A 27005-nucleotide genomic window follows, 5' to 3' on the forward strand; every position below is an offset into this window, starting at 1 on the left:
TGATAACCTCAGTTTCATCATTTTAGCTTCTAGTGATAGTTCTGGTTTAATATGTTCTGACACCCAATTATTTGTCTGTTTTGCCTAGAATGCCCTCCCTTGTCCTTAACATGGCTGCAACCATATCTACTCAGAAGTAAGTCCTATTGAGTTCTATGGGGCTTAGTTCCTTAATAAGCATGCTTACAGTTGCTGCCTTCAGGGGCATCTATCTGTGCTCCCATCTAACGTCTCTGCAACACTAAGCTCCTTTCTTCCAATAATGGCCTGGCCTGAGGGCACATAAACCCTTCTTGCCAGAAGCAAGTAAGCTAGATTAAATGTTCCCTAAAGGCGTTGAACTGTGACCTGGCAGACCAGGGTTTGAATCCCCACACAGCCATGAAGCTCCCTGGGTGACCTTGGGCCAGTCACTGACTCTCAGACTCAAGAGGAAGGCAATAGTAAACCACCTCTGTCTGAGTACTGCTTACCATGAAGACCCTATCTGGGATCAACTTGAAGGCAGTCCATTTCCATTTTGCATCACCCTAAGCTTGTGAGAAAGAATGACCTTGTCACTTCAGATGGACCTAGGAACACCCTATTTTAGGTAAGATTTCTATTTTAATCTCCAGAGAATTTTTTTTGAATGGTATGCTCCAAGCAACTGTGGTTGATACAATGTATCATGTTTAATGATATCACTAGGGCCCGCCCTGTGATGTCACTAGGGCCCACCCTGTGATGTCACTAGGGCCCGCCCCCATTTTCTCAGGTTTTTGGATGGTTCCGACCTGGCAACCCTAACCCCTCACCACTTTACCACAGTCCCTTCACTTGTGTGTCCTTCTGGGCTCAGCTGGCACCATCTCCCACAAGGCATGGTCTTATCCTTAATCCTCTAACTGTTTGGTTGCTTGGAGAGACCAGATGATAAGGCAGCAATACCAAGGAGGAAGAGCAAGGCCAGGATTTGGCAATGGGCCCCTTACTAGGGTGTGAGTTGTCTAGTCATGCCAACTGCAGATTCTGACCCTGAGGTGAAGGCTAATACTTCATGTGCTAGGAAAACGTTTGCCAGACCTCTTCAACAGCTATTGTAAGAAAACTCTGTATAATAAGGCTTTATGAGAACAAACTGGGTTCTGTTATGAAGTGGTATGATTGCAATAGGATTCCTATCCCCAACCTTACTTGAAGGTCACTTCAGTTCTTGACTGTCTTACACCTTCTGCAACATTCTTCATAACATACATTCTTAAGAATAATATGGCAAACATTCAGATGGGTTGGGTAAGGGCTTCAACAATCTATTAGAGTGTCTGAAGAGTAGGCAAAGTTACTATGCTGTTCTAATGTCCTGCAAAATACAAAATGTCATTGCTCAATGTTCTCATCCTTTTTGGATATTGCAGATCCAAAGGCTCTTGATTTCTACAATTTTTTTCTCCCATGGATTGGTAAGAACGATCATGTTTTTTATTATTACATTTAAATTAGGGGTCCTAAAGCTTTAGCCCTAGGGGGTACATCTGGAAACCTAAGAAACTGTTGTGGGCACCACAAAATACTCATTTCACAGAAGGAAAACTGGCAATTCTCAGAATCCCCCCCCCAGAACAGGAAAAACACTTACACATTCCAAAACAAATAAAACATAGACAAAATAAAGCACAATACAGAGCAGACTACCTCCCCCAAAACAAGCACCCCCCAACACCACAAACCTTTGTTTTTTAAAAAAAAATAAAGATTTGTTTAATTTATTTCTTGCCCTTCCTCCTAGAGAGAACCCAGGGTGGCAAGAATTGGGAGGGTCAGGGAGCCTTGTCAGGCACAAAGGGGTATGTGTCTGGTGGTGCCACGTTGGGGACTCCAGATTTAAATAAATTAAATTATGGATGCTTCTTGGGGTGTTATTCTTGACTGGATGCTAAAATAATAATGATTGGTTAATTCTGAGAAGGAAATACTCCACCCATGGCATACCATCAAGCTATATGTTAAAATCAGAACACTGAGTTCCAAAGAACAGCATAAGAGATATGTATGAATTGTGATTGTATTAAGGGTGCTTGCATTACACATATGTGACAGCAACATAGCTCCAATGGGTCAAGGGGGCCAGGCTCACATTGCTGTTTCAAGCAAATTAGTCATTTCATATAAAACCTTCTGACCCTTGGCTGACCTTGTTAAGGAAGTGCACATTCCATCATCACATTCCATTTCTGCAAGAGATTTTGTTCACATCAGATCACCGGTGTCTGTTCTAAAGAGCTTGGTAATCTTCTTGAGAGGACAATGTACGAGCAGCTCCTTAGACACTTTTGATATAAGTAAATACAGTATATTATGCCAAGTCTTTTGAATGCCTGGTTCAAATGGCAGTGTCTAATTTCTGTCAGAGCATACCCCTTTGTTTCCCTCCATCACTACTGCCATGTCTCCTTCCTTCTGTGCTGCTCCTTTCTTCTACACCTTCAGATATGACCATGGTTGCAGTAACTTGCACCCTTTGTAATACCAGGGTGGGGACCAAATGGTGAACCACATTAATGTCAACATTCTCCATGTGTCATTTATTCAGAGTACAAAATGCGGAACTAGTATTGGCAGGTTTGGATGGGTATTAGCACAGAATTTTAATTCTGCTCAAGTGGTTTTAAACATGTCTCTGTTCAGACATGCTCTGCAGAGCATAAATAACAGAAGGGATTTGACTAGTTTTTCTTCTCTATTAGGGAAAGGGCTACTGGTTTTAGATGGGCCCAAATGGTTCCAGCACCGCCAACTGTTAACTCCAGCATTTCACAGTGATATTTTAAAGTCATATGTGGCACTGATGGTTGATTCTGCCCAAGTGATGCTGGTAAGTAAACTGTTAAAAAACAAACAAACTCTTAGTTCTGACTGAAAGTCTAAATCAAATATCAGCATGGCAAATATACTTTGTGTCCGGGTACCATCTAGTTTGGAAACTTTGATCCGAGGTGTTGATTATTCACAGCTTATTCACAACAAGCATCTGCTTGTTGCATTCCTGCCTCCCTGAGCTGCAGGAAGTCCAGGGGCAGAGCTACCAGGCAGTAGTGGCTGGTGACACCATGTTAATGGGGCAATAGAATCCACTCTAGGTTTTAGTCTGAACTTTCAAGGAGTTGTCTAAGGTGCTAAACCCATTTTGGGTTTACGTTTCAGCACCGTGGGCAGCTCCTTGAAAGTCCAGAGTAAAACCCAGAGTGGATTCCACTGCCCAATGACATGGAGCCACCAGCTGCCACTGCTACCAGGTTTGGTTTCCTTTGGATGAAAGAGTACAAGTTTGGCATTTCCATGCAGCAGGATGAAGTGACCTCCTTCAGGCATCATCCTGATGGTGAGATACATGAAAGCAGGAACTGGTACCTTTTTAGTGTTGGCCCCAAGGTTTGGCTTAGGACATCACTTGGGTTCTGCTTCAGGCAGCAAAATGTCTGGGGCATTTTTGTGATATTTGCTTTATTTTCAAATACACAAGTCAAGCAGGTGAAGGCAAAGAGGCAGTCCTACAAGGCAGCAGATCTGTGGCTTTGTAACAGGTCACCAGAGAGAGAGACCCTGCCATCAACCAGCTCATAGCTCTACCTCTGACTCTGAATTGTAAACTGATATTTCTTTCTCTCTCGCACACACACATCTTTCTCTTAGCTAGTGGGCAGGTGTCACCCTTCTCAAGCACTGATGGGTATCTCATTCCACATTGATTCTCAACTAGCTCTCACTGAGGAAACACCAACAATCAAGGCATGTTATCTAGAAATCTGCCTAACAAAGTAAATGATTCTCATAGAATTTTATTTTATTTTTGAAATAAAGTTAAAAATATAGGCAACAAAGCACACACATACACAACAACACACCAAGATCACTAACCAACTGCAATCATCTGAGACATTTCCTTTTGATGTGTGAAATCTTTCTCTCTTACATTAGGATAAATGGGAAAAGCTGATCTCAGAAGATAAATCACTGGATGTTTTCCAGCATGTTGGCTTTATGACGCTGGATAGCATGCTGAAGTGTATCTTCAGTTATAACAGCAATTGCCAGAAAGACAGGTATAGTAAGAACTGGAAAAAAACATACTGTAGTACTTTGTAGGTGTACTAGAGAATGATTCACGGGGGGAAAACACTTCTAACAAAAATCATCATTTTGTGAGATTCAATTCACATGAGCATCAGGCTCTGAGTAATTGCTTGAAATTCCTGTGCATGCTCTTGGGGAAACTTCAGGGTTGATTCAGCAGGCCATTATGGTCTGACACTCTAACCACAGTGTTCATGGAGGGTAAGGCTATCAACAGCTCTTATCCATGATGGCTATGCTCTGCCTCCATAGTCAGAGGCAGTACACTTCTGAATACCAGTTGCTGGAAACCACAGGAAGGGAGAGTTCTCTTGCACTCAGGTCCTGCTTGTTGGCTTTTCATAGACATTGGTTGGTCACTGTGTGAACAAGATACTAGACTAGATGGACTATTGGCCTGATCCAGCAGGCTCTTCTTATGCTCTTATGCACTCCCCCTATCTCTGACTCAATAAAGGACATCAGGATGGCCAATGGCAATTTAATCCCAAAGCTAGATTAGAACCCAGACTGGAATGGGTCTACATAATCACAATCTTCCAAGAATGCTTGCAGATGTGTTGCTCCTTGTTCAAAAATGGAGTTTAGCAACTGGGCAGCAGTTGTCTAAAAACATTGGGTCTAGGGTAGATTCTTTCAGGAGTGGTTTCAATATTGCCTCCTTAAGGCAAAAGACACCACGTGCCTGGTGTAGTGGTTAAAGTGTCAGACTACAACAGACTACTGAATCAGGCTAAAGCCCCATCTAGTCCAGCATTCTTTTTTTACAGTGTCCAACCAGATCCTATAGGAAGCCTGCAAGCAGGATCTGAACGCAACAGCACTCTCTCCTGTTCAGGCTTCCAGCAGCTGATATGCAGAGACATACTGTCTCCAACAGTGGAGGCAGAACACAGCCATCAGAGTTGGTGGCCGTTGATAGCCTTACCCTCCATGAACTAGAACTAGGATCTCGGCTTCAGATCCCCACTCTGCCATGAAGGCCAGATAATTCTCTCTCAGATAACTTGATCTGCCTCACAAGTTTGTTGTGAGGATAAAATAGTGCTGGTGGTGAGGACCATATACTACTTGGAGAATAGGTGAGGTAAAAATGTAATATATAAATTACATTGCTTTACATTGTACCTCTTTAAAAAAACATTTATCAATTAATCTCTCTCTTTGACTCCTCTATAGTAAAAATTCTTATGTCCAAGCGATTGGTGACCTCAGTTGTTTGATGCAGGAAAGAATACAGACATTTCTGTATCACAATGATCTAATCTATCGCCTCTGCCCTCATGGATACCATTTCTTCAAGGCTTGCAGAATAGCCCACCACCACACAGGTATTCCTTTTGGTTGTTATCTTCAATACTTCCCTGAAAATGGAGGAATCTACACCTGTGTTTGCACAACTGAGGCTGCAATCCTAACCCTACTCCCTTACCTTAGAGCAAGCCCCAATGAATTCAATAGGACTTACTTCTGAGCAGACTCCATTAGGATTGTGCTATAACTCTCTCAGGGCATCGGTATTCAGTTGCCAGGCCTCCGGCAGAATCCAACTGCAAAATGTAATCGCACCAAGTGAACCTACATGCAATTCTGGGCTGTCCCTAGGAAAAAAATGTTGCTGATCAATTCTGGTGTCTCTCAGGGGTTTCTAAACTATCAAGGAGCTGGACGTTTTGGTAGTGGCACCTCAACTATGGAATAGCCTTTCCAGAGAGGCTCATTTGGCACCTCTTATGGTCTTTTCAGTACAGGGTGAAGATCTTTTTATCCACCCGGGCTTTTGAACTGCGTCTTAAATCTATACGCTATTTTACACTGCTTCTGTGTAAGGAAGTTTTTTTGCTGTCTTTTATTGTTTGTTGATGGTTTCTAATTATTATTTATTGTGTTTAAAATATTTTCTTGTAATCCACCCAGGGAATGTTTATTGATGGGCAGCTATCTTAAATCAAATGAATGATTGATTAAATGAATAGTGGATGGTATCCAACTAAGTACACAATCCAACCCCCTCACCCCTTGGGCCAGGCTGAGGATGGGATTGGATTGGGCAGAAGTTTTCCTTCACCCAGCCTTTGCTAGCCTTCACCTGTAGAATGATTAAGTATTAAGCGTGAAGTAATAGTTTCCCTCTATTCAGCACTGGTTAGGCCTCATCTTGAGTACTGCATCCAGTTCTGGTCTCCGCACTTCAAGAAGGATGCAGACAATCTGGAACAGGTTCAGAGGAGGGCAGCAAGGATGATCAGGGGACTGGAAACAAAGCCCTATGAGGAGAGACTGAAAAAACTGGGCATGTTTAGCCTGGAGAAGAGAAGACTAAGGGGAGATATGATAGCACTCTTCAAGTACATGAAAGGTAGCCACACAGAGGAGGGCCGGGATCTCTTCTTGATTGTCCCAGAATGCAGGACATGGAATAATGGGCTCAAGTGCAGGAAGACAGATTTTGACTGAACATCAGGAAAAACTTCCTAACTGTTAGAGCCATATGACAATGGAACCAATTACCTAGAGAGGTAGTGGGCTGTTCAACACTGGAGGCATTCAAGAGGCAGCTGGACAGCCATCTGTTGGGAATGCTTTGATTTGGATCCCTGCATTGAGCAGGGGGTTGGACTTGATGGCCTTATAGCCCCCTTCCAACTCTACTATTCTATGATTCTGTGATGCCAGCATCAATGTGCTGGCGTGGAACTTCCCCTTCTGGAACTTCCCCTTCTGGTTGCTGAATGTTTGGGTGGCTCTGAGTATGATTTAGTTGGCTACCACCCAAAATAAACTGATGCATAGAATTAATGTATTTTAATTTAGTTTTAAGACTATGAGACAGTTGATAGCATATGAGACTTCATACATGATTTCTGGTGAAATAAAAACAATCAAGAGATGCCAACAATTCTGAAATATGTGAACTTTCCGTTTTAAGGGTAAAGTTTTACATTTCAAATTCAGAATTTCACATTCAAAATTGAATAGCAATGTTTGCCTTTTTAAACAAATTTCAACTCTTTGTAAATATATGTTAAATCAAGTCTAGTAACAAACAGTCCTAACTGTCCTGCCCAAACCACTGAAATCAGACATGAATGTGGAGATAGTAGGTTTAATGGAAAGTTTCAGTTCAGAACGCTTTACAGGTTCCACAGGATTCAACATCATTACTAGGATCAACTAGGCATGACTACACTGCACTAAGACGTTGTTGCAGCAACTAGACATGTCTCCTTACCAACCTTAAGTAAGGATCGGTGGGCACCCTACTTATTTATTTATTTATTACATTTATATACCACCCCATAGCCGAAGCTCGCTGGGCGGTTTATAGCAATTAAAAACTTGCATGAACTGAGTGTCACTATTGAGAGCACGTGCACACACAACCTATCTTCCTCCGAGGGATAGCAGGAGCTCTTTGAGCTTGCCAGTGCCACAGCCTGTGTGTACAAGGTGAGGGTGGCTGATCTGTCCCAGCAAGGTCCTCACTGGCAGGAGGGGGGGCTGTGCAGTGGCAACGGTGGAGCGGGTGAGGAAAGAGGGTGAACGTTGGGTAGAGAAGCAACTGCCTGACTGGGCTGAGCCTCCTCACTGGTAATGAGCAGACCTGTCACTGTCCATAGCGCAAGAGCTTTCAGAGTCCAGCGTGCCTGTAGGCACATCACTGGAATCTTCTTTCCATTCAAAGTCCTTCTCCTCCGCCTTGTTCTCGCTGCTCTACACCCTTACCAAGGGACCCATGACACTAACCTGAAGCTCTAGCCCAGTATGGAATGTCTCTTTCAAAATTTTACATGTCCACATCCTTTTAAAGTTAGAAATATTCAAGAAACTAATCAGAAGCAGTGAATGCCATGACACCTGTTTGGTAAAATAATTAGGTTTATTATTTTTCTGACACAGAAAAAGTGATTAGGGAAAGAAAGGCACTCCTCAAAGATGAACGGGAACTTGAGAGCATACAAAAGAAGAGATACCTAGACTTTCTGGATATTCTTCTCTGTGCCAAGGTGAGTAGAAGCCCTATGACCTAATTCCAAAAAAGGATGCTTGTATGTAATTACCATTCCAATTTATTATTTTTATTTATTTATTTACAGCTTTTTTATCCTGCTGTTCAGCCAAAAATGGCTCCCATAGTGGCTTACTTACACTGTTCAATAACATGCCCCCTACTTCAGACCTACAATCTGAAACACAAAGGAAAAGGGATAAGAAAGGAGGAGGAAAAACAAAAATAAATTCAGACACTACTACTAACAAAGTTTTTACATGTGCTCTTTCTAGCAGGGATGGGCAAAGCAAGCTCTCCTTGTTCCAGTTGTTCTTCCCCTTGTCATGATGTTCTTCCTGGGAGGCAAGGGGAACAGCCTCCCAGCAGCTCTTGGTCTCTTGGATGATTGCAAAGGGTAGTGTGTGCTGCTCCTTAGGAATGGATAAATCTGTCAGTTGTGGTTTCCCTAAGTTTCTCATTTTTCCATTGTTAAGTTCAGTTAAGTCTGTATTTTTCTAAAGTCCCAATGAAAAGTCATATCTTAATGCAAACTTTTCCTAATATTCACATATTCATATGCAGTTTTGCCTGATATGCACATTCTTTGCAAGCAATTTCTCGTAATATAATGCATTTAGGTTGCTTTCACATATATATTAATTTATCACGCTTTTCTGCAATATGCGTATTTTTGTGCACATTATCTAGTTGGAGAAATGCATTACAAAATTTGGAGAAGTGTGAATTTTGACTGATAGCTGTGGTTTGGATCATGTATAGTTTTGGGAAGTGTGAATTAGGTACGTTCACATTAAATTCTGAACTGACTTTCTCGGTCATCCCTAGCTGCTCTTCAGCTCTGCAACCCAAGGCAATTTTTTTTTCTGTGAGGGATGCCAGGAAAAGAACTCCCTGCAGCTGCTCCTTCTCTGGTGAGTAGGGATGTGATTCGCTGGATCGTCACCTTGCAGTGGTGAGTGGGCTTGAGTGTTCCAATGAACCCTGTGAGCAATGCCGTCGGGAGTCATTTACTGCTAGCAGGGTCGGTAAGGTCAAGGGAGAGGAACCAGACAAAGAACGATCCAAGAAAGTCCTCAACGGCAGAACAGGCGGAGGATAACAATGTGTATGTTACAACGGCTGTGAAGGCGGATGAAGGCTGAAGCAGAGAAAAGACTTCCAATCGTCGTGGTATCCATGCCATTGGATCAAAGCCTTTTTCTATCAAGATTGTGTGTTAATCATCATGCACCGATCTCCCTGCATAAAACAAATTCACACACAGGCATCTTCTAACCAAAACAAAAGTCCCATGGCGATAGGCGAATGGCAACGGGGGCAGGACTGTGAAATCTGGAAGCCCCTAGTCATGGACCAGCACATGGGCAGTGGATAGAGACTCAGTCATCCTGGCTCAAGGACCGAGGCAGTTGAGTAGTTCAGCAGATATATCCACAACTGAGCAGTCCTATTCAGGATCCACTCTGCTCACCCCGTATGGGGAGGGGGCTAGAAAAGGTGCCCTAAACATAGTCTGCCTCATCTGTCTCCCTGACTGGATCACCGCATCCAGTGGGGTCACCACTTAGCGGTCGCAAAAGACAAATGAACTTTGGAACATGTAATATACAGACATTGCTGGACAATACAGATAGTGAACGTCCTGAACGCAGGACTGCCATCATCACAAGGGAGTTGAGACGTTTTAATATTGACATAGCAGCACTCCAAGAAACTCGAAGAGCAGGAGAAGGACAATTGAAGGAAGAAAAAGGAGGTTACACCTTCTTCTGGAAAGGACTGCCTGAACAAGAACGACAAATACATGGAGTAGGCTTTGCTATTAAAATGATCTTGTGAAGCTCTTGTCAGAAGTTCCTACTGGCATTAATGAACGACTCTCAACTCTCCAATTAAAACTCTCCAAAAACCAGCAGGCAACTATTCTAAGTGCTTATGCACCAGCATTAGATGCTGATGAAGACATCAAGGACAATTTTTATAACCAGCTGGACACCATCTTATCAGATATACCTAAGGAGGATGAAATTATTCTATTGGGCGATTTCAATGCAAGAGTTGGGCGTGATTTTGATTTATGGCCAGAAACCATTGGGAAAGAAGGAGCTGGCAATAGCAACCTGAATGGCATTCTACTTGTGACTAAATGTGCAGAGCATAATCTTGTTATTACAAACACACTCTTTCGTCAGAAAGATACATTTAAAACATCATGGAAGCACCCGCTGTCGAAGCACTGGCATCTCCTGAATTATGCAATTGCCCATGCCAGAGATCGTTGTGATGTACTCCTCACCAGGGCCATGACGAGCGCCGATGACTGCTGGACAGATCACTGATTAATTAGATCCACCATGGCCGTTAATATTGTTCCTCAACGTAGGCTCCAAGGAAGAAAACCAAGGCGTAAAATGAACATCCACTCCCTTCAAGATCCTATTAAACGAGCTTGCTTTCAAACAACTCTCAAGAAACATCTACCTACGGAATTCCCTGAAAACATTGAGGAATACTGGATTAAACTGAAGACTTCCATTATTGCAGCATGTGAACAAACTATTGGATACCAAACTAAGAAACATCAGGACTGGTTTGATGAGAATGATAGTGAGATTGAACATATCATTGACCAGAAAAGGAAAGCCTTCCAGATATGGCAAAAAGACATTAACTGTGCTGCTAAGAAAAAAAAATCTATGCCAGTGCAAAGGCTGAGGTCCAAAGAAGAACTAGAGAACTTAAGAATGCCTGGTGGATAAAGAAAGCTCAAGAAATCCAGCTTTTTGCAGATGCTCATGATGCACGGGGCTTTTTTAATGCCACAAAGGCCATCTACGGACCAACAAATTATGGTACAAATCCCTTACGTTCAATAGATGGTACCAAACTTCTAAAGGACAAAGAGTCTATTTCACTGTGTTGGAAAGAGAATTACCACAACCTCCTTAATCGTAACTCTATTGTGGCTGGTGAGGTCTTCTCGCAAATCCCACAACAACAAATTAGAGATGAGCTTGCAGTATCCCCTAATTTGGATGAAGTCAGTAAAGCCATTAATCAAATGAAGATTAACAAAACTAGTGGACCTGATGGGATTCCTGCTGAAGTCTTTAAAGAAGGTGGGCCTGAACTTACACAACTTCATAAACTCATCAAAAAAATCTGGATGAGGGAGGAGATCCCAGAAGACTTTAGGGATGCCATAATTATCACTCTTTTGAAGAAGGGTGATAGAACAGATTGTGGGAACTATCGAGGCATTTCTCTTCTAGCTACCACAGGTAAAATCCTTGCAAGGATCCATGCAAATCGCCTCCCACCTATCTCAGAAGACATCCTCCCTGAATCCCAAAATGGCTTCCGCCCTTCCAGGGGGACAGTGGACATGATCTTCACTGCACGACAGCTTCAAGAAAAATGCAGGGAGCAAAACTGACCTCTGTATATGGCGTTCATTGATCTGACTAAGGCCTTTGATACTGTAAATCGAACTGCTCTCTGGACCATCCTTCTGAAAATTGGATGCCCTGATAAATTTGTGAATATTTTGCGACTCCTCCATGATAACATGACAACGACAATTTTGGATAACAATGGCTCTCAAAGTGACCCATTCAAAGTGAGATCATGCGTCAAACAGGGATGCGTCATTGCTCCGACCTTATTTGCTATTTTCATTGCCATGATTCTACACTGAGGGGAAACTTCCCACTGGCGTGGAAACTGCATATCGAACAGATGGAAAGCTTTTTAATCTCAGTAGGCTGAAAGCAAAATGTAAGGTAATTACAATCTCCGTCGTAGAACTTCAATATGCCGATGATAATGTAGTCTCTGCACATTCAGAGGAAGATCTTCAAACTATCCTAAATGTCTTTGCAGTAGCACATGAAAAGCTTGGCCTCTCGCTTAACATCAAAAACCCCCGAAGTGCTTCATCAGCAAGTGTGAACCAATCCCTCTGTAGCGCCATCAATCCAGCTTAATGGTGCAACGCTGGAGAATGTCGATCACTTTTCTTATCTTGGCAGCCATCTCTCTGTAAAAGCTGACATCAACGCCAAAATTCAGCATCATCTGAGCTCTGCGAATGCCGCATTCTCCTGAATGAAGCGTAGAGTGTTCGAGGATCGGAACATTCGCAGAGAGACCAAAATACTTATTTACAAAGCCATTGTACTACCGACCTTACTGTATGCCTGTGAAACATGGACCGTCTATAAGCGCCACTCCCAACTTCTTGAAAGATTCCACCAACGCTGCCTCCAGAAAATTCTGCAAATTACTTGGGAAGATAGGCGGACTAATGTTAGCGTCTTGGAAGAATCAAAGACCACCAGTGTTGAAACAATGATCCTCCAACATCAACTTCATTGGACCGGCCATGTTGTTCGAATGCCTGATCACCACCTTCCAAAGCAGCTACTTTACTCTCAACTTAAGGATGGAAAATGGAATATTGGTGGACAGCAAAAGAGGTTTAAAGCTGTTTTCAAAGCTAATCTAAAAAAAATGTAACATGAACATTGAGAACTGGGAAGACTTGGCCCATGAGCATCCCAACTGGAGGTCAGCTATTATCAAAGGTGCTGTGGACTTTGAAGAAGCACGAGTACAGGGCGAAAGGGACAAATGAGCTAAGTGGAAGGCACGTCAAGCAAATCCTCATCGTGACCATCTTCCATCTGGAAACCTATGTCCTCACTGTGGGAGGCTGTGTGGATCCAGAATTGGCCTCCAGTTACTTACGGACCCATTGTTAAAGACCTTACCCTGGAAGACAGTCTTACTCAGCCACGAGTGATCACCGATGATTCGCTGTAGTATTTCATGCTGCTTGTGGTCCATTAGTCCGCTACTATGTCCTGATCTGTAGCAGTTCACATTTTATTAAATTAGGTTTCTTTCGTCCGGATCTGCTATAGTTACAAAAAATCATGTAATTGATTTCATCTTCTGTAATTGTGATATAATAGTGTCTTACATTGTTTACAGTACTGTTGATGTTATCTCTATATGTTTCCTGATTGTTTTTATTCACAAGTTAATGAGCCAAGTGATTGCCCATCAAGTAGCCATCTGCCCTCAGGGATATATTTTCTCAGACATGAATGGTGAAAGGAAAGGAGAGGGTCCCCTTCCCTCAGGTAAATGAGGCTTGAACAGAATTGTGTTTTAGTATTTTGCTATGATGCGATAATGAAAAGAATGCAATGATGAATGAATGCTGAAAGGATAGGACAGGGTCGTCCCCCCCCCCGCACACACACATAAAGTAGGCATTTATTTTTTTAATAGCCAAAAAGTGGTAATGTTGGATGCATTTCTTGTACTTTTTTCCTTCCATTCCCCCACCCTTTCTGCACTTCACATCGGTGTGCTCAAACAATTTGCTTCAGGCCAACAGATTTCGAAACAGTTTTGATTGTTAAGGAAATGTGTGAACCATTTCATTGACTGGATTAGCAAAACTTAGAAATTAGCATTATTGGAATAAAGCTATCATTATAAATGGCCTCAGCTTGTTAAAGATATCATAAAGGTTCCAAGGATTTTTAAAAAATTATCCAGAAAAGCCACTAGTAGCTGCAGTATGGACATCCGATCCTCAAACATTGATTGAATTAAATCTGAATCCACACCCACCTCCAAAAATAGCTAAATCTCTTCACCATCGATGAATAGGTCAAGTTGGTGTCCCATTTGCCATGATGATGTTCCCAGAAGGCAGGGGGAGTAGATTACCAGTGACTTTTTTTCTTTAGCAAAATATTTGAAACAAATAGTTATTGTTGAAATTGTCAGCTCATTTTTGATTAGTTACTCTATTGGAATCACTTTGATATGAAAATGAATTGATCTTATTGGCTGCTTCCAGTCTCTTGCTATTTTGTGGGGATGATTCAATTACACACCAATAAATGTAGGTTATGCAATTAAAGTGGATTTGCTGCTTTTGCATACGAAATGGAAAATTGTTGTGGTAAGAAAAGTGATGGGGAAATGCATTAGAAGGTGTGGGATGATGGTGACATTGGGCAATGTCATATAACTTCCACAGGAAAAAATCAGAATGAATACTCAAGGAACAGTGTGTCATGGAACCTCTGTGCAAATTTTGCGCAAACAGATCATGATTAATATAGCTTAACATGAAGGTTTGTTTCCCATGAAGGAGGCAAGTGACTGCATACAACAAGAAAATAGAGCAAGCATCCAATGGCTTTTGACTTTGATAATGCTCTGTTTGCCAGGATGTAAATGGTGTTGGATTATCTGATGAAGACATACGTTCTGAGGTGGACACTTTCCTGTTTGAGGGCCATGATATTACCACCAGTGGGATTTCTTGGATCTTATATGCAATGGCCCAGAATCCAGAGCACCAACAAATGTGCAGGAAAGAGATAAAGGGTATTCTTGGGGAGCGAGAGACAATATGCTGGTGAGAACTTCCTTCACTCAGTATCCTTGTGAAGATCTTTGTTGAATCTGTGTTTGTTTTATGGGATTGCAAGCATATTTGTGGCACCTTTGTCAGACCTTAAGTATAAAGAAAAGATGGAGATTTTTGAAAAACTTTATTAATATCTGAGCAGTCTTCGGAGAGGCAAGATGTCATGAAGGCTTCATATCTGCTTCAGATGTTGTAAATAGTGGCGTCCTGTGGATGTGAGAGTGTGTCATGCTTCTGCATTTTGAGATTCATAGTTAAGTATAAAAGTTATTGTTTGGGAGAGGTATGTGCATATGAAGCTTATACATCTCTCGTATTTGAGTTCCCCTTCAGTTATTTGAGTGGAAGTATAAATGTAGAATCTGAAAGGACATTCACATCCACTTTTTGACACTTCTTTTAATATCTGAATCTACTGTTTAGCTATTGGGGGATATTTCTGTCTTGTTATTTGCAGATCTTGCTCACTGTTTTTTGTTTTTCCCTAGGGATGACCTTAGTAAGATGACTTACACTACAATGTGTATTAAGGAGAGCCTCCGTGTTTATCCTCCTGTCCCTCAGGTGTATCGAGAGCTCAATAAGCCTGTCACATTTGTTGATGGAAGGTCTGTTCCTGCAGGTCTGTTTTATTATGTGTGAAGTAATTTGATGATCTTTTAAATGGCTGATGATGGACTGATGGATGGAAACTGAAAAAGTAATAATGGCATCCAGTTGAGAGTTTTCTGACAAGGACAAAAAGTAATAATAGCATCCAATTGAGAGTTTTCTGACAAGGATCTGGCATGGGGGGTGGTAGGGTTGACTGGTCAGTTATCTTGTAAGATAGAATTCTTTATTTGGCTTTGGAGCCATGAGCTCCTAAAACTTGCAGGGAGGCACAGAATTTGTACATTGCAGATTCTACTTAAGACTATTATAAACAAAAGCCCTTTCTTGAAAAAGAAAGATGTGTTTCTACCTGATCATGGATATGATCCCAGAGTGCAGGACACAGAATAATGGGCTCAAGTTACGGAAAGCAAGATTTCAGCTGAATATTAGGAAAAACATCCTAACTGTTAGAACACTATGACAGTGGAACCAATTACCTAGAGAGGTAGTGGGCTCTCCGACACTGGAGGCATTCAAGAGGCAGTTGGACAGCCATCTGTCGGGAATGCTTTAAGTTGGATTCCTGCATTGAGCACAGTGGCCTTATAGGCCCTTCAAATTCTACTATTCTATGATTCTATGAGACAGGGAAGGGCTGTAGCTCAGTGGTAGAGCACATGTTTTGCATACAGAAGGACCAGGATCAATTCCTAGCATTTCCAAGAAGTGCTGGTTAAGATCCCTGCCTGTCAGTCACTGAAGACAATGTTGCACTAGATAAGTGGTCTGGCTGAGTATAAGGCATCTTCCTATGTTCCTCAACATATATTTTTACATTTTAAATTATACACCACTGTGGGGGTTGTTTTCAGAACTGAATGTGGCTAAGAAATGCTTAAATAAAAAAAAGGAATTGTATAAGTCACCCTGAGGACTTTCAGATGGATCTATCTGCTCCATGACTTTGAGCAAAACTTTTAGCACATGATGAGTCCCCCAGACACAACCCCCCACCAATGCATTTTCACCAATATGCAAGCAATTAAAAACATTGTAACAAAATACATTAAGATGCAATAACAACTGCATCTTAAGCAATCATTCATTGTGGCTTTTGCACAATCCAGCAATGCAGAACTGGAACTATAGCTGCGTTATGTGTTTCCTCTTCCATTTCCTAATGAGAACTTTTCCCCCTCCTCCCCTTTGTCCTTAACAGGTGGTTTGATATCCCTGAATATTTATGCTCTTCATAGAAATCCTGATGTGTGGAAAGATCCTGAGGTATTTTTGCTTTGAACGGTTGTTTGGTCAATGGTTTTAATCAGGGGTGACTAAGAAATGAATCACAGTAGCACAGCAGGGTTGATTGCAAACTGAGATAAATTGATAGAGGATAGATTACCTATCTGTGTGGTGGAAACTTGGATGATGTTCCTTGATGTGGCTTCTGGTATTGTACCCCACTTTTGGAAAAATCCTTTTGCAGAACTCTGGAAAATGGGAGAAGTTGGAGCAAGAAAATTTGCTCCAGTGTAGTACAACTTAGCATTCCACTGTCTGACATGGATTTCCCTGTACAGTAGGGCCCCACTCATATGGCAGGTTAGGTTCCAGACCCCTGCTGGAAAGTGAAAACCGCCGGAAAGCGGATCAGCTGTAGCACGGGGGTCTGGAACCTAACCCACTGATCGCACCAGAGGAGGAGAAGATCAGATCTTCACCTCCTCAGGCGTGATCAGCTCGAGCAGGAGTCTGATTGCACCAGAAGAGGAGAAGTTCAGCTGTAGCACGCTACAGCTGATCTTCCCCTCCTCCAGCGAGATCAGCTGGAGTGCGGGGAGCTCCAGCCCCCCCTCCAGCTAATCGCCCCACTGGCGCCGTATTAACAGAACACCGAAAAGCTGGGCACCAAGAAGCAGGGCCCTACTGTACTGAAGTACAGATAAACTAGTTCCAAGTATATATTGTATCAGAAGCTGATACAAGTTTCTGATAACTACAGTCTTATTCTTAGTACTGCACCTGCACAAATAAACTTCCTCTCTTTCAGGTATATGATCCTCTAAGGTTTTCACCAGACAATTCATCTCAAAGACATTCCTATGCATTTTTGCCCTTTGCTGCTGGACCCAGGTAATGTAGCTAATTATATGAAGGACTTCACTAAAAAATAATAGACAACAGCAAGACCAAAGATGATCAGCACAAAGCAAAACTTGATTTATATGATGGATGAGTGAAGTTCATCCTCAGGAATATGGATTGCTGCTTATCTAGGCATGGATCTCACTTTTATTGTGACAAAATTGGGTCAGCTTCCTTTATGGGACAGAATATTTATCTATTCTCTCTCTCTCTCTCTCTTTGAACAACAAACCAATTTCTATCCTTTCAGAAGGAAGGTTAGTTTCCCCCCTCATTTGTAGGATACTGGTAAAGGGGTTCCTGTGTGACAGTTCTATTTTACTAAGGCTTTAGGACTGATTCACACTCTTTGGGATTCTGCCCCCCACCCCCCGTGCTTGATAATGTTCCTTTCTATAGCCTGAAAGTATCCATGGTGAAGCAGATGACTGAATACACCACAACAGATTTATCTCCTGATTTAGTACTCCATTTCATGATAGCTTGTTAAATCAGATCCATGCTAAGTATCCATAACTGTGGATATTTTCAATCAGTGGTGACACAACAAACACTGTAGATTAAAAAGAAATACAAAATGCAATTAGAATGAATTGGGTGTTGTAAGATGGTCATAACTGGGGAATCTAGAATCCTGCACTAAAATCCAATTTCTGTGAAAAGAATACTTATGTATCACACACATCTGTGGAAACTTCCCATTGTTATAGCACAGCCTTCACTAAGCTGGTGTCCTCTACTTGTTTTGGACTACAACTGCCATCTGCCCCAGCCTCATACTGGCTGTTATAGAAGTATTCCCACCCTATACCTATCCACACCAAAATATGTCATCATTTGTATTATTATTTATTATTTATTTAAGCCATTTCTATACCGCTTAACATATAGAAAAATCTAAGCGGTGCACAGAAGATAAAACAGCAAATATTATAAAAATATACAATAAAACCACAATACAAATGCATACATAATACAAATTAACAAATAAATATTAAAATAATTGCCTTGCACTTCTCCATTCAACATCTCTCAACCTCCTGGCCTCCCACCCAGGACTCCACCCATCCACCCTGGCTCTCACCCAGGGTCCAACACACAGAAATTGCCCCCAAAGTCTCACAAGCTTCCCAGGGGATCCCAAAAATGGTGAACAGAAGGATGCGGGGGCAGCTGGAGTCCTGGGCCGCCCCTGCACTGGAAGGCGCCACCAACAAAGGCAAACATAGGTAGAAGTGTGGGGTGCGGAAGTCGAGCTCCAGGTGGTGGCGCGAGATGAAGCTGGAGTGGCCCATGTTGAAATCCACCGAGTTCTGTGACATCGCTGATACTTCAGCAGCTCACCTAGTTTTTATAACCTAATTTTAAATCATATCACCTCTTTGACCACTAACAATGGATTCCACTTCCTGCTTCAGTCTCCATTCTCCTATATAAGTAGTTAAACTGCCAACCCAACATCCCTGTGGAATCACCTAGGCCAGAACCAAGAACCTTCAGCTCTGTATGCAGCTTTTCCAAGTATGTTGAGCCATGAGAGGAATGGTTTGGAGCACCTTCTAGGGCACAAAGTATTCTCAGTTTCTTCACTGCCTGCACTCTCCTAGGCTGGCCATAGGCTCCTTCTACACAGAAAGGGCTATAAAGGCTTTCTGCTTGAGCTGGAAGTTTGCTTGACTCACTACTGTCTTTCTGGATTTGGTGTGCTTCTGTGTGTTCTTTGATTCTTCTGGCCCATCTCCTGGTTCCAGATTCCTCTCTGTGGCTCAGCCTGAAGACCTTGAGCATCTTTTGGTGAGTGTAACCGGCCCGTTGCAGTGCCCCCGAATCCTCTGTGAAGGTCAAAGACTCATCTGTTTTCTTGTACTCTTTCAACACCTCATTTTTTTCAAATACTGGTAACCCCTTGGAATTGCATCTGGAGTAAGTGAGGAAAGTTGAGCAACTGGTTGCAATTTACTTACAAAAACATTCTATTTCAGGGTTCATGGCTTTGTTCAAATTTAAGCTTGAATATTTTATCTTCCTCAGGAACTGCATTGGGCAACAGTTTGCTATGATGGAGCTGAAACTGGCTGTTGCTATGACCTTGTTGCGTTTCCACGTGGCACCAGATCCTGCTCATCCTCCCCTTGAAAAACCTCAGCTCATTATGCGCTCCTGGAATGGGATACATTTATATTTGAAGAAACTTACATAAAGGCCTCTAACAGAATTAATTGCTCCTTTAGGGAAGTTAAAAGGTTGCAGGGAAATGGCTCTTGCAAATCACAAATCTTGTGAGGGAACTAAGATTTATTATTTTTATTGTTAGGCAATCGGGAGAAAGTTGTGTGGGCTGATTGAATGGGTCATAGTCTCTGCTGCAACAAAGCACTACACCAGCAGACTCTTGTGTGTCATGGTATTTAGGTTTAGTTCTCAATAAGGATTCAAAGTGAAGAATGTGTTCTAGACTTTTCATACATCTGGAAAGTTTCCTCAAAGAAGAGATGGGGGGGATGGGAGAGAGGAATTGTATTTTTGGCCCCATCTGCACTATACAGGTAAAGTTGTATCAAAATACTTTAAACAGTCATGGCTTCTCCCAAAGAATCCTGTGAACTGTAGTTTGTTAAGGCTGCTGAGCAGGGCCGGTGCCAGAGGGTGGCCAGGTCAGGCCCTGGCTGAGAGCCCCTGTATCCCAAGGGGCCCCTAAAGGGCCTCTCCTTAACGTGGGTAGGTAGCGCTTAGGGTTGCCAGGTCTCCGGTTTTTGGCCGGAGTTTCAGGGGAAAAGGGGCCGTCTCCGGCCTCCGGCAATACTTTGCTTAAACTGGATGATCTCCGGCTTTTCATTGGCCGCCTTCCCGCCCTTTGTCATTGAGGCAGGGAGAGCTGGTGCTGCCGGGGCCGGGCTCTGTCTTCCCAGGCAGCAGCCTGTCTTGGACAGGGGCGGGCGGGAGCGGCAATGAGGGGCTGGCCCTGGGCGCGCGAGGCAGGCGCTGCTTAAAAGGCCAGTCGTGCGAGCGCGGCGCTGTCATTCTCCCTCCTGCTGTGGGCGCCGCTGGGCGGGAGTGGCCGCGATGGAGCTCGGCAGTGGCGGTGGCGGCGGCCGCAGCGTCTCTGGCTGGGGAGCGCATCGCGGCCGCTGCCACCCAGCGGCGCCCACAGCACGAGGGGTGAAGCAGCCGGGCGTCCTCGGGGCTAAGAAGGAGCTGGTCCCGTCCGGCGTCCACTGCTGCTGTGGGTAGCAGGCTGGAGAGAGAGAGAGAAAGAGAGAGAGGCTGGAGAAAGAGAGAGAGGCTGGAGATAAAGAGAGAGAGGCTGGAGAAAGAGAGATGCTGGAGAGAGAGAAAGAGAGAGATGCTGGAGAAAGAGAGAGATGCTGGAGAGAGAGAAAGAGAGGCTGGAGAAAGAGAGAGATGCTGGAAAGAGAGAAAGAGGGATGCTGGAGAAAGAGAGAGATGCTGGAGAAAGAGAGCGATGCTGGAGAGAGAGAGAGAGAGAGAGAGAAAGAGAGCGATGCTGGAGAAAGAGAGAGATGCTGGAGAAAGAGAGATGCTGAGAGAGAGAGAGAAAGAGAGAGATGCTGGAGAGAGAGAGAGAGAGAGCGATGCTGGAGAAAGAGAGAGATGCTGAGAGAGAGAGAGAAAGAGAGATGCTGGAGAGAGAGAGAGAGAGAGAGAAAGAGAGAGATGCTGGAGAAAGAGAGAGATGCTGAGAGAGAGAAATGCTGGAGAGAGAGAGAGAGAGAGCGATGCTGGAGAAAGAGAGAGAGAGAAAGAGAGATGCTGGAGAAAGAGAGAGATGCTGGAGAAAGAGAGATGCTGAGAGAGAGAGAGAAAGAGAGATGCTGGAGAGAGAGAGAGAGAAAGAGAGCGATGCTGGAGAAAGAGAGAGATGCTGGAGAGAGAGAAAGAGAGAGAGGCTGGAGAGAGAAAGAGAGAGTTTGGCCCTAATCCTCAGTTTCTTACTATTTCCTCTGGGTAATTGCACTGCTGGAAACGGACAGAATCATCATGTAATTGTCTTTTCTTGACAGGATGTGGGAGTGAGATTGAAATGACAACAAATAGGAATGTGTGCCATTATTCCATTTTTCTGCACATTTCCCATCTCCCCAAAGCAGCCTTCCCCAACCTGGTGCCTTCCAGATATCTTTGGGCATACAGCTGCCACCAGCTAACATCTGGAGGGCACCAAGCTGGGGAAGTCTGCCCTAAATTGTCAGCTGCTTCAGGTCTATCAGATCTAAGTATATGGTCACCCTGTTGTGGGAAAGTTCCCATTAAACTGACTCGTGTTGTCTCATTAAGTCTCTAATGTGGCAATTTAAGCGAACAGACCTGATCTTGTTCTGGGTTTTGGACTTCCAGCAGGGGCTTAGACTAGAAGGACTAAAAGGCCCCTTCTAGCTCTGTGATTCTATGCTACATGTAAGTGTGTGTGTGTTACACACAAACGCACAGGCACACACACAAGCATACTTTTTTTCTTTGATCAATTTTGCTTAGAAAAAAAGTGTCTTGTTCTTGTCAGTTGACTTCCTTTTTTATTCTTTGTATGTACTTAAACAAGCTGGTCTGTTTTAAAAGAAAAGCTTGGTGGTGTTTGTGAGAGCCCACGAAAGAGCAATTTCAGGTAACTGCCACAGCCAAATGGTTAAGAATTGGCCTTATGACATAATGTGTACTGGCTGGTCTCTACAGAATTCCAAACAGCATTTCAGACTTAAGGCTGCCATCTATTATCCCAAAGGCAGCCAATGTAGCATCCTCCAGATATTGTACTAAAACTCCCATGAGCCCTATCCTGCTTGGCCAGCAATCACAATAAAGTCCAAAAACTTGACTGCATGTGTTTAATTATATGCATGGAAATGGAAATGGACTGCCTTCAAGTCGATTCCGACTTATGGCTACCCTATGAATAGGGATTTCATGGTAAGCGGTATTCAGAGGCGGTTTACCATCTAAGGCTAGTACTCCCCACCTGGCTAGGGCCTGCTCAGCTTGCCACAGCTGCACAAGCCAGTCCCTTCCTTGTCCGCAACTGCCAGCTGGGGGAAACGGCTCCTTGCGACTATGCACCTTGCCCACAGGTGGCAGGGCACATAATCCCTGAGCCACTCACTGTGGGGGTGATCTTTAGCTGGCCCTTGACATCCAGGAGACACGAGTGGGGATTTAAACTCATAGACTCTGGACTCCCAGCCAGGCTCTCCTCCCCACTGTGCTATACCATCTGTTGCATGAGCATACAGTTAACATACAACTGACTTCATAGCACATGCAGATAACAACTGGCTCACTCTGCATTAGCATAGCTGCTGCAAGCACTCTTAGTTCATTTTTACAAGATAGTTCAACATGCTATCTTGTTCATTAAAAAAATGCATTCATTCCTGACTTTACCTCTTACCACTTCTCCAGGCTGTAAAAAATAAAATAAAACACCTTCCACTTTCCTTTTTTGTATCTTTAATTCAGTTGTTGTTGTTAATGTGCCTTCAAGTCAATTTCAACTTATGGTGACCCTATGAATCAGCGACCCCAATAGCATCTGTCATAAACCACCCTGTTCAGATCTTGCAAGTTCAGGTCTGTGGCTTCCTTTATGGAATCAATCCATCTCTTGTTTGGTCTTCCTCTTTTTCTACTCCCTTTTGTTTTCCCCAGTATTATTGTCTTTTCTAATGAATCATGTCTTCTCATTATGTGTCCAAAGTATATGTGTCCAAAGTCAGAGGAAGGCAATGGTAAACCACCTCTGAATACCTCTTACCATGAAAACCCTATTCATAGGGTCACCAAAAGTTGGGATCGACTTGAAGTCATTCCATTTCCATTTTCCATCCATACTCCCTAAGATGGTGAGAAGGAATGACCTTATCACTTCAGCTGGACCTCTTTTAGGTAAGATTTCTATTTTAATTTCCAATCAGAAATTTTTCTTTGAATGGTATGCTGCACGCAAGCGTGGTTGATACAATGTATCATGCTTCATGACGTCACTAGGGCCTGCCCTGTGACGTCACTAGGGCCTGCCCCGTGACGTCACTAGGGCCTGCCCCGTGACGTCACTAGGGCCTGCCCCGTGACATCACTAGGGCCTGCCCCGTGACGTCACTAGGCCCCGCCCCATGATGTCACTAGGGCCCGCCCCCATCTTCTCAGGTTTTTGGATGGTTCCGACCTGGCAACCCTAGTAGCGCTCCCTTAAAAAAGATCTCAACCAGATGGCGGTGGAGACATCAGTCCCTTAGGGAAGCCTTGGCCACCATCTTGGTTGATGGCAGGCTTGCATCCACAGCGCAACTAACACATTAAAGGAGAGGTAGGTGGAGCATGTGGGGGGTTGTGGGCCTGTGTGGCAGTGGGGGATGCCTGGGAGCTCCCTTTCCACGATCTGTGCTGCAGATCACAGAAGGGAGCGCTACCCACCCACCCACCCTAAGAAGGGGCCCTTCAGGGAGAGCTAGGTGGGGCATGCATGAACATGGGTGCAGGGGTCGAGGGCAAGCTGGTGCCCAAGGACTCCTGCATGCCTGGCACCAGCCTTGGTGCTGAGAGTTGTTAGGAGATGTCTATTCCTTTCACAGAGCTACAGTTCCCAGAGTTCCTTGTGAAGACGGATTATCTGTTAAACCACTCTGGGAATTATGGAGCCTTAATCTTTGTTCCAAATACCATTGCTTGTTCTGGAGCTACTACACCACACACCCCCATCCTGCCACTTTGACATTCGGACTAACAGTCCCTACATGCTTGTAGGTGTCAGGAACAGCCTCTGAGGAAGCAGCCTCAGGGTGGAATGCCAGTTTTGTCAGCCAAAGGGCAAGACTCAAGATGTGTTTTTGCATTGCGATTTTTTCTAGCCTGTCATCTCTGCAGTCTTCCACAAACATATGACTGCCATTCCTCAAATCAGCAAATGTCTCACATCCTAAAGTTTTATCAACAGCATCTTTCATAAAGACCTCATTTTTCAGTGTTTAACAACATTTTTCACCAATCCTTCCAAATGCCTTGAAACTAATGGACACAGAAATTTTCCATGGCACAGGACACAATTAGTTACTGTGAATTATAACTTTCCCCAGAAGTGGTTTAGTGTTAAACAAGAGGCATGGGAGAAAGATACTACTTCCTCATCCTAAAATGAGATTTAGCTTAATAATGTCCACTCCTTTGGGCTGTCCTACCTTAGTTGATTTCACTTTAGCCCTTTAGCACTGCTGAGGCATTATTTTCTGCAATTAGCTGGAAGTGGAATTAAAAACATTTCATGCACTATATATAGTTTCATATTTTCCAGCAATGCTCTTCCTCATGGCCAAGATTCACTCACAAATTCCGTCCAACAAAGGTCCCTGCAATGTTGTAAAAAGCTTCTGTGTTCAGGTTCAGGCTATTTTATTGCTTCCTGTTCAGCAAGATTTGGGGATTATTCACCAGTTTCTCTTTAGCTACCTATAAATCAACTTCTGTTCCCATGCAAGGGAAGGAGTGCTTTACTGGTTTCCTTTCATTTCTTTTTCATTTTCAAAAGCAAAATAACGCTACAATATTATAAAGACAAGAAAAGAAAAATGAAAGGTAACCAGTAATTAACACCCACCCTCCAGAACAGAAGCTGACTATTTAAGAACGTACCTATGGCCCACAGATATTTCTATCAAACTTTAAAAAGCAGGGAAATTGGGCAGCTATAGTGAATGCACCAGGGTAGCAGGAGACCTGACCTCCTCTCTGAGATATTGGACTGCCCTACAAATTTGTCAAAATGCAAATACAATTTGGGTTGGTCTTTCACAGTCCAATCCACTTCCAAATTGGAAGAATTTGGTAACGTGCCTCTGAGCATATGGTGAGTGGTGGCAACACCTGCCATCTCCAAAGATGGAGAATTCTATTTTTGTATGTTTCTTGGTGTTCTTCTTACATTGCTTCTTTCCTGTGTTACTAATGTTTCTACAGAGAATCTAATCTAGAAAATTTTATTTCCCTCATTCATCCTAGAAATCTGTGTCAAATTTATTTTTAATAATGTCAAAGCCTTTTTATTAGTCAATGTCATATGATGGTGAAGACAGCCTTTTGTGTTTCAAATTGGAGGTTATGTTCTATTTTTATTTTGGGTGCATTAACAGTGGAATCTGAAACTGCAGTTTGATGTAAAATCATACTGATGACAATGTGTTACTTCTTCAGCAATGACTCTAGCTGTTGGAAAAAAGAGGATGCATGTTTTCAGGCTGCTATGTTTAAACCACTACATTTAAGGCAAAGTGGGCACAGTCAATTAAAAACATACAGCACACCTAGAATTTTGCTAGAATATATTTCAACTCCCACTGTTTTAGCTTGTGCAAACTGGAGGCTATTCTGCAGAACAGTCATTATTCCACAATTATTGTTCCACAATTATTTTTGGAGGTTTTTTTAGTGTCCATTTTGCAAAGTGTTGCTGTAGTTCACATATTCATAGAAATAGAAACAAAAGAAAATGATTTCCTATAGGAAACTTCACTAAAATTGCAAAGTAAATCAGACATATTTAAAGTGACCATCTGAACTATATCAGCTGTCTTAATAATGTTGCTTCCTCCCTGCTAAAACAAGATCAGCACAACACATGTCTTGTTTCTCTTATTTGGGCTGATTGCAGGTGTTGCCATCACTCACCATATGCTCAGAGGCACATGTTTCCAAATTGGCTTTTAGAACACTGAAAGTTGGTTCTTACTGAGCATGCCCGACATTATCATTGAGTTCAAGCCAAAATTTCTTTAATTAATTAAAAATCAGCCAGGCATTTTTTTTAACTTTTAAACTGCAGAATATGAAGGTCAGAGTATGGGGCAAGGACAGTAATAGGTACTCTGTGAACCTGGCTAATTTTTAATGAATTCAACAGATTATGAGAACTCTGAGAGAAAAAAGTCCAAAAAGGTTCTGGGTTTTTTTCTCTCTCCTTTTAGACTTTGAACTCTATTCTCTCTGACTGTTTTGTGTATCGTCATGAAAATTGGGAAGGTTGTTAAGCAAGCGTTTCTGAGTTCAAGACTCTAAGTTTTGTAAGGTTTTATTTATTTTATTTTGAAATGAGCTTATGGGAAGCATCAGAATGGCATGGGGGTATTTTCAATTTAACATTGCGGAATGTGCAAAATCCACGCTGGCTATAGTATACAGCCATTCTCATGGCTGTATAATTCATTAGTAATCTTTGAACTATTCTGAACAGGAAGCAATATGTATGTATATAAATCAGGTCTGAAAAACACAAGAGGATAACAGAAAAACTGGAAGGAAGATTTATTTATTTTTCTTTATTTATTATTAAATTTATATCCCGCCCTTCCTCCCAGTCGGACCCCAGGGTGGCAATTTAACAACAGAGTTGCTTAGATGCTGAGACAAGTGAGTGAGACTAATGTGGAAGCACTCTTCCTTTGCTCTTGCCAGTTTCCAGTCTGCTGTGTGGATCATCAGGAGTCAGTAGGGGGATCAGCACAGCTTCTATTTTGGATGTCAGGCATGTTGGAAACACCTTGGAACCACTACAAATATAAATCAGTTTCATACTGATTTAATTGACATTAATTGACATTGTTTCCTCCAAAGAGTCAGAGCCTGCTTTTGTGGACCAGTTCAGATGTTATGTCTGTGTACTTTCATATTACACATTTATTT

At 42.8% G+C, this 27005-nt stretch overlaps 1 protein-coding gene across 7 annotated transcripts in view; it reads left to right on the forward strand.

Annotated features, from left to right (window-relative positions):
* Positions 1–27005, forward strand: part of LOC133387661 (cytochrome P450 4B1-like) — a 42413-nt gene extending 15408 nt beyond the window's left edge. For 2 of the 7 annotated variants that reach the window (XM_061632889.1, XM_061632892.1), the window contains exons 3-13: positions 89–136; positions 1398–1442; positions 2727–2854; positions 3958–4082; positions 5293–5444; positions 8014–8120; positions 14380–14570; positions 15071–15204; positions 16399–16463; positions 17233–17315; positions 19359–27005. In XM_061632889.1, the coding sequence (XP_061488873.1) occupies positions 89–136; positions 1398–1442; positions 2727–2854; positions 3958–4082; positions 5293–5444; positions 8014–8120; positions 14380–14570; positions 15071–15204; positions 16399–16463; positions 17233–17315; positions 19359–19527 (1247 nt within the window). In that variant the 3' untranslated portion in view covers positions 19528–27005. Of the gene's footprint in view, positions 1–88; positions 137–1397; positions 1443–2726; positions 2855–3957; positions 4083–5292; positions 5445–8013; positions 8121–14379; positions 14571–15070; positions 15205–16398; positions 16464–17232; positions 17320–19358 lie in introns of those variants that run through there. The other 5 variants (XR_009763530.1, XM_061632890.1, XM_061632894.1 and 2 more) reach the window with 5 other exon arrangements.

The sequence above is a fragment of the Rhineura floridana genome, chromosome 6, assembly GCF_030035675.1.
Source record: "Rhineura floridana isolate rRhiFlo1 chromosome 6, rRhiFlo1.hap2, whole genome shotgun sequence".
NCBI lineage: Eukaryota > Metazoa > Chordata > Lepidosauria > Squamata > Rhineuridae > Rhineura > Rhineura floridana.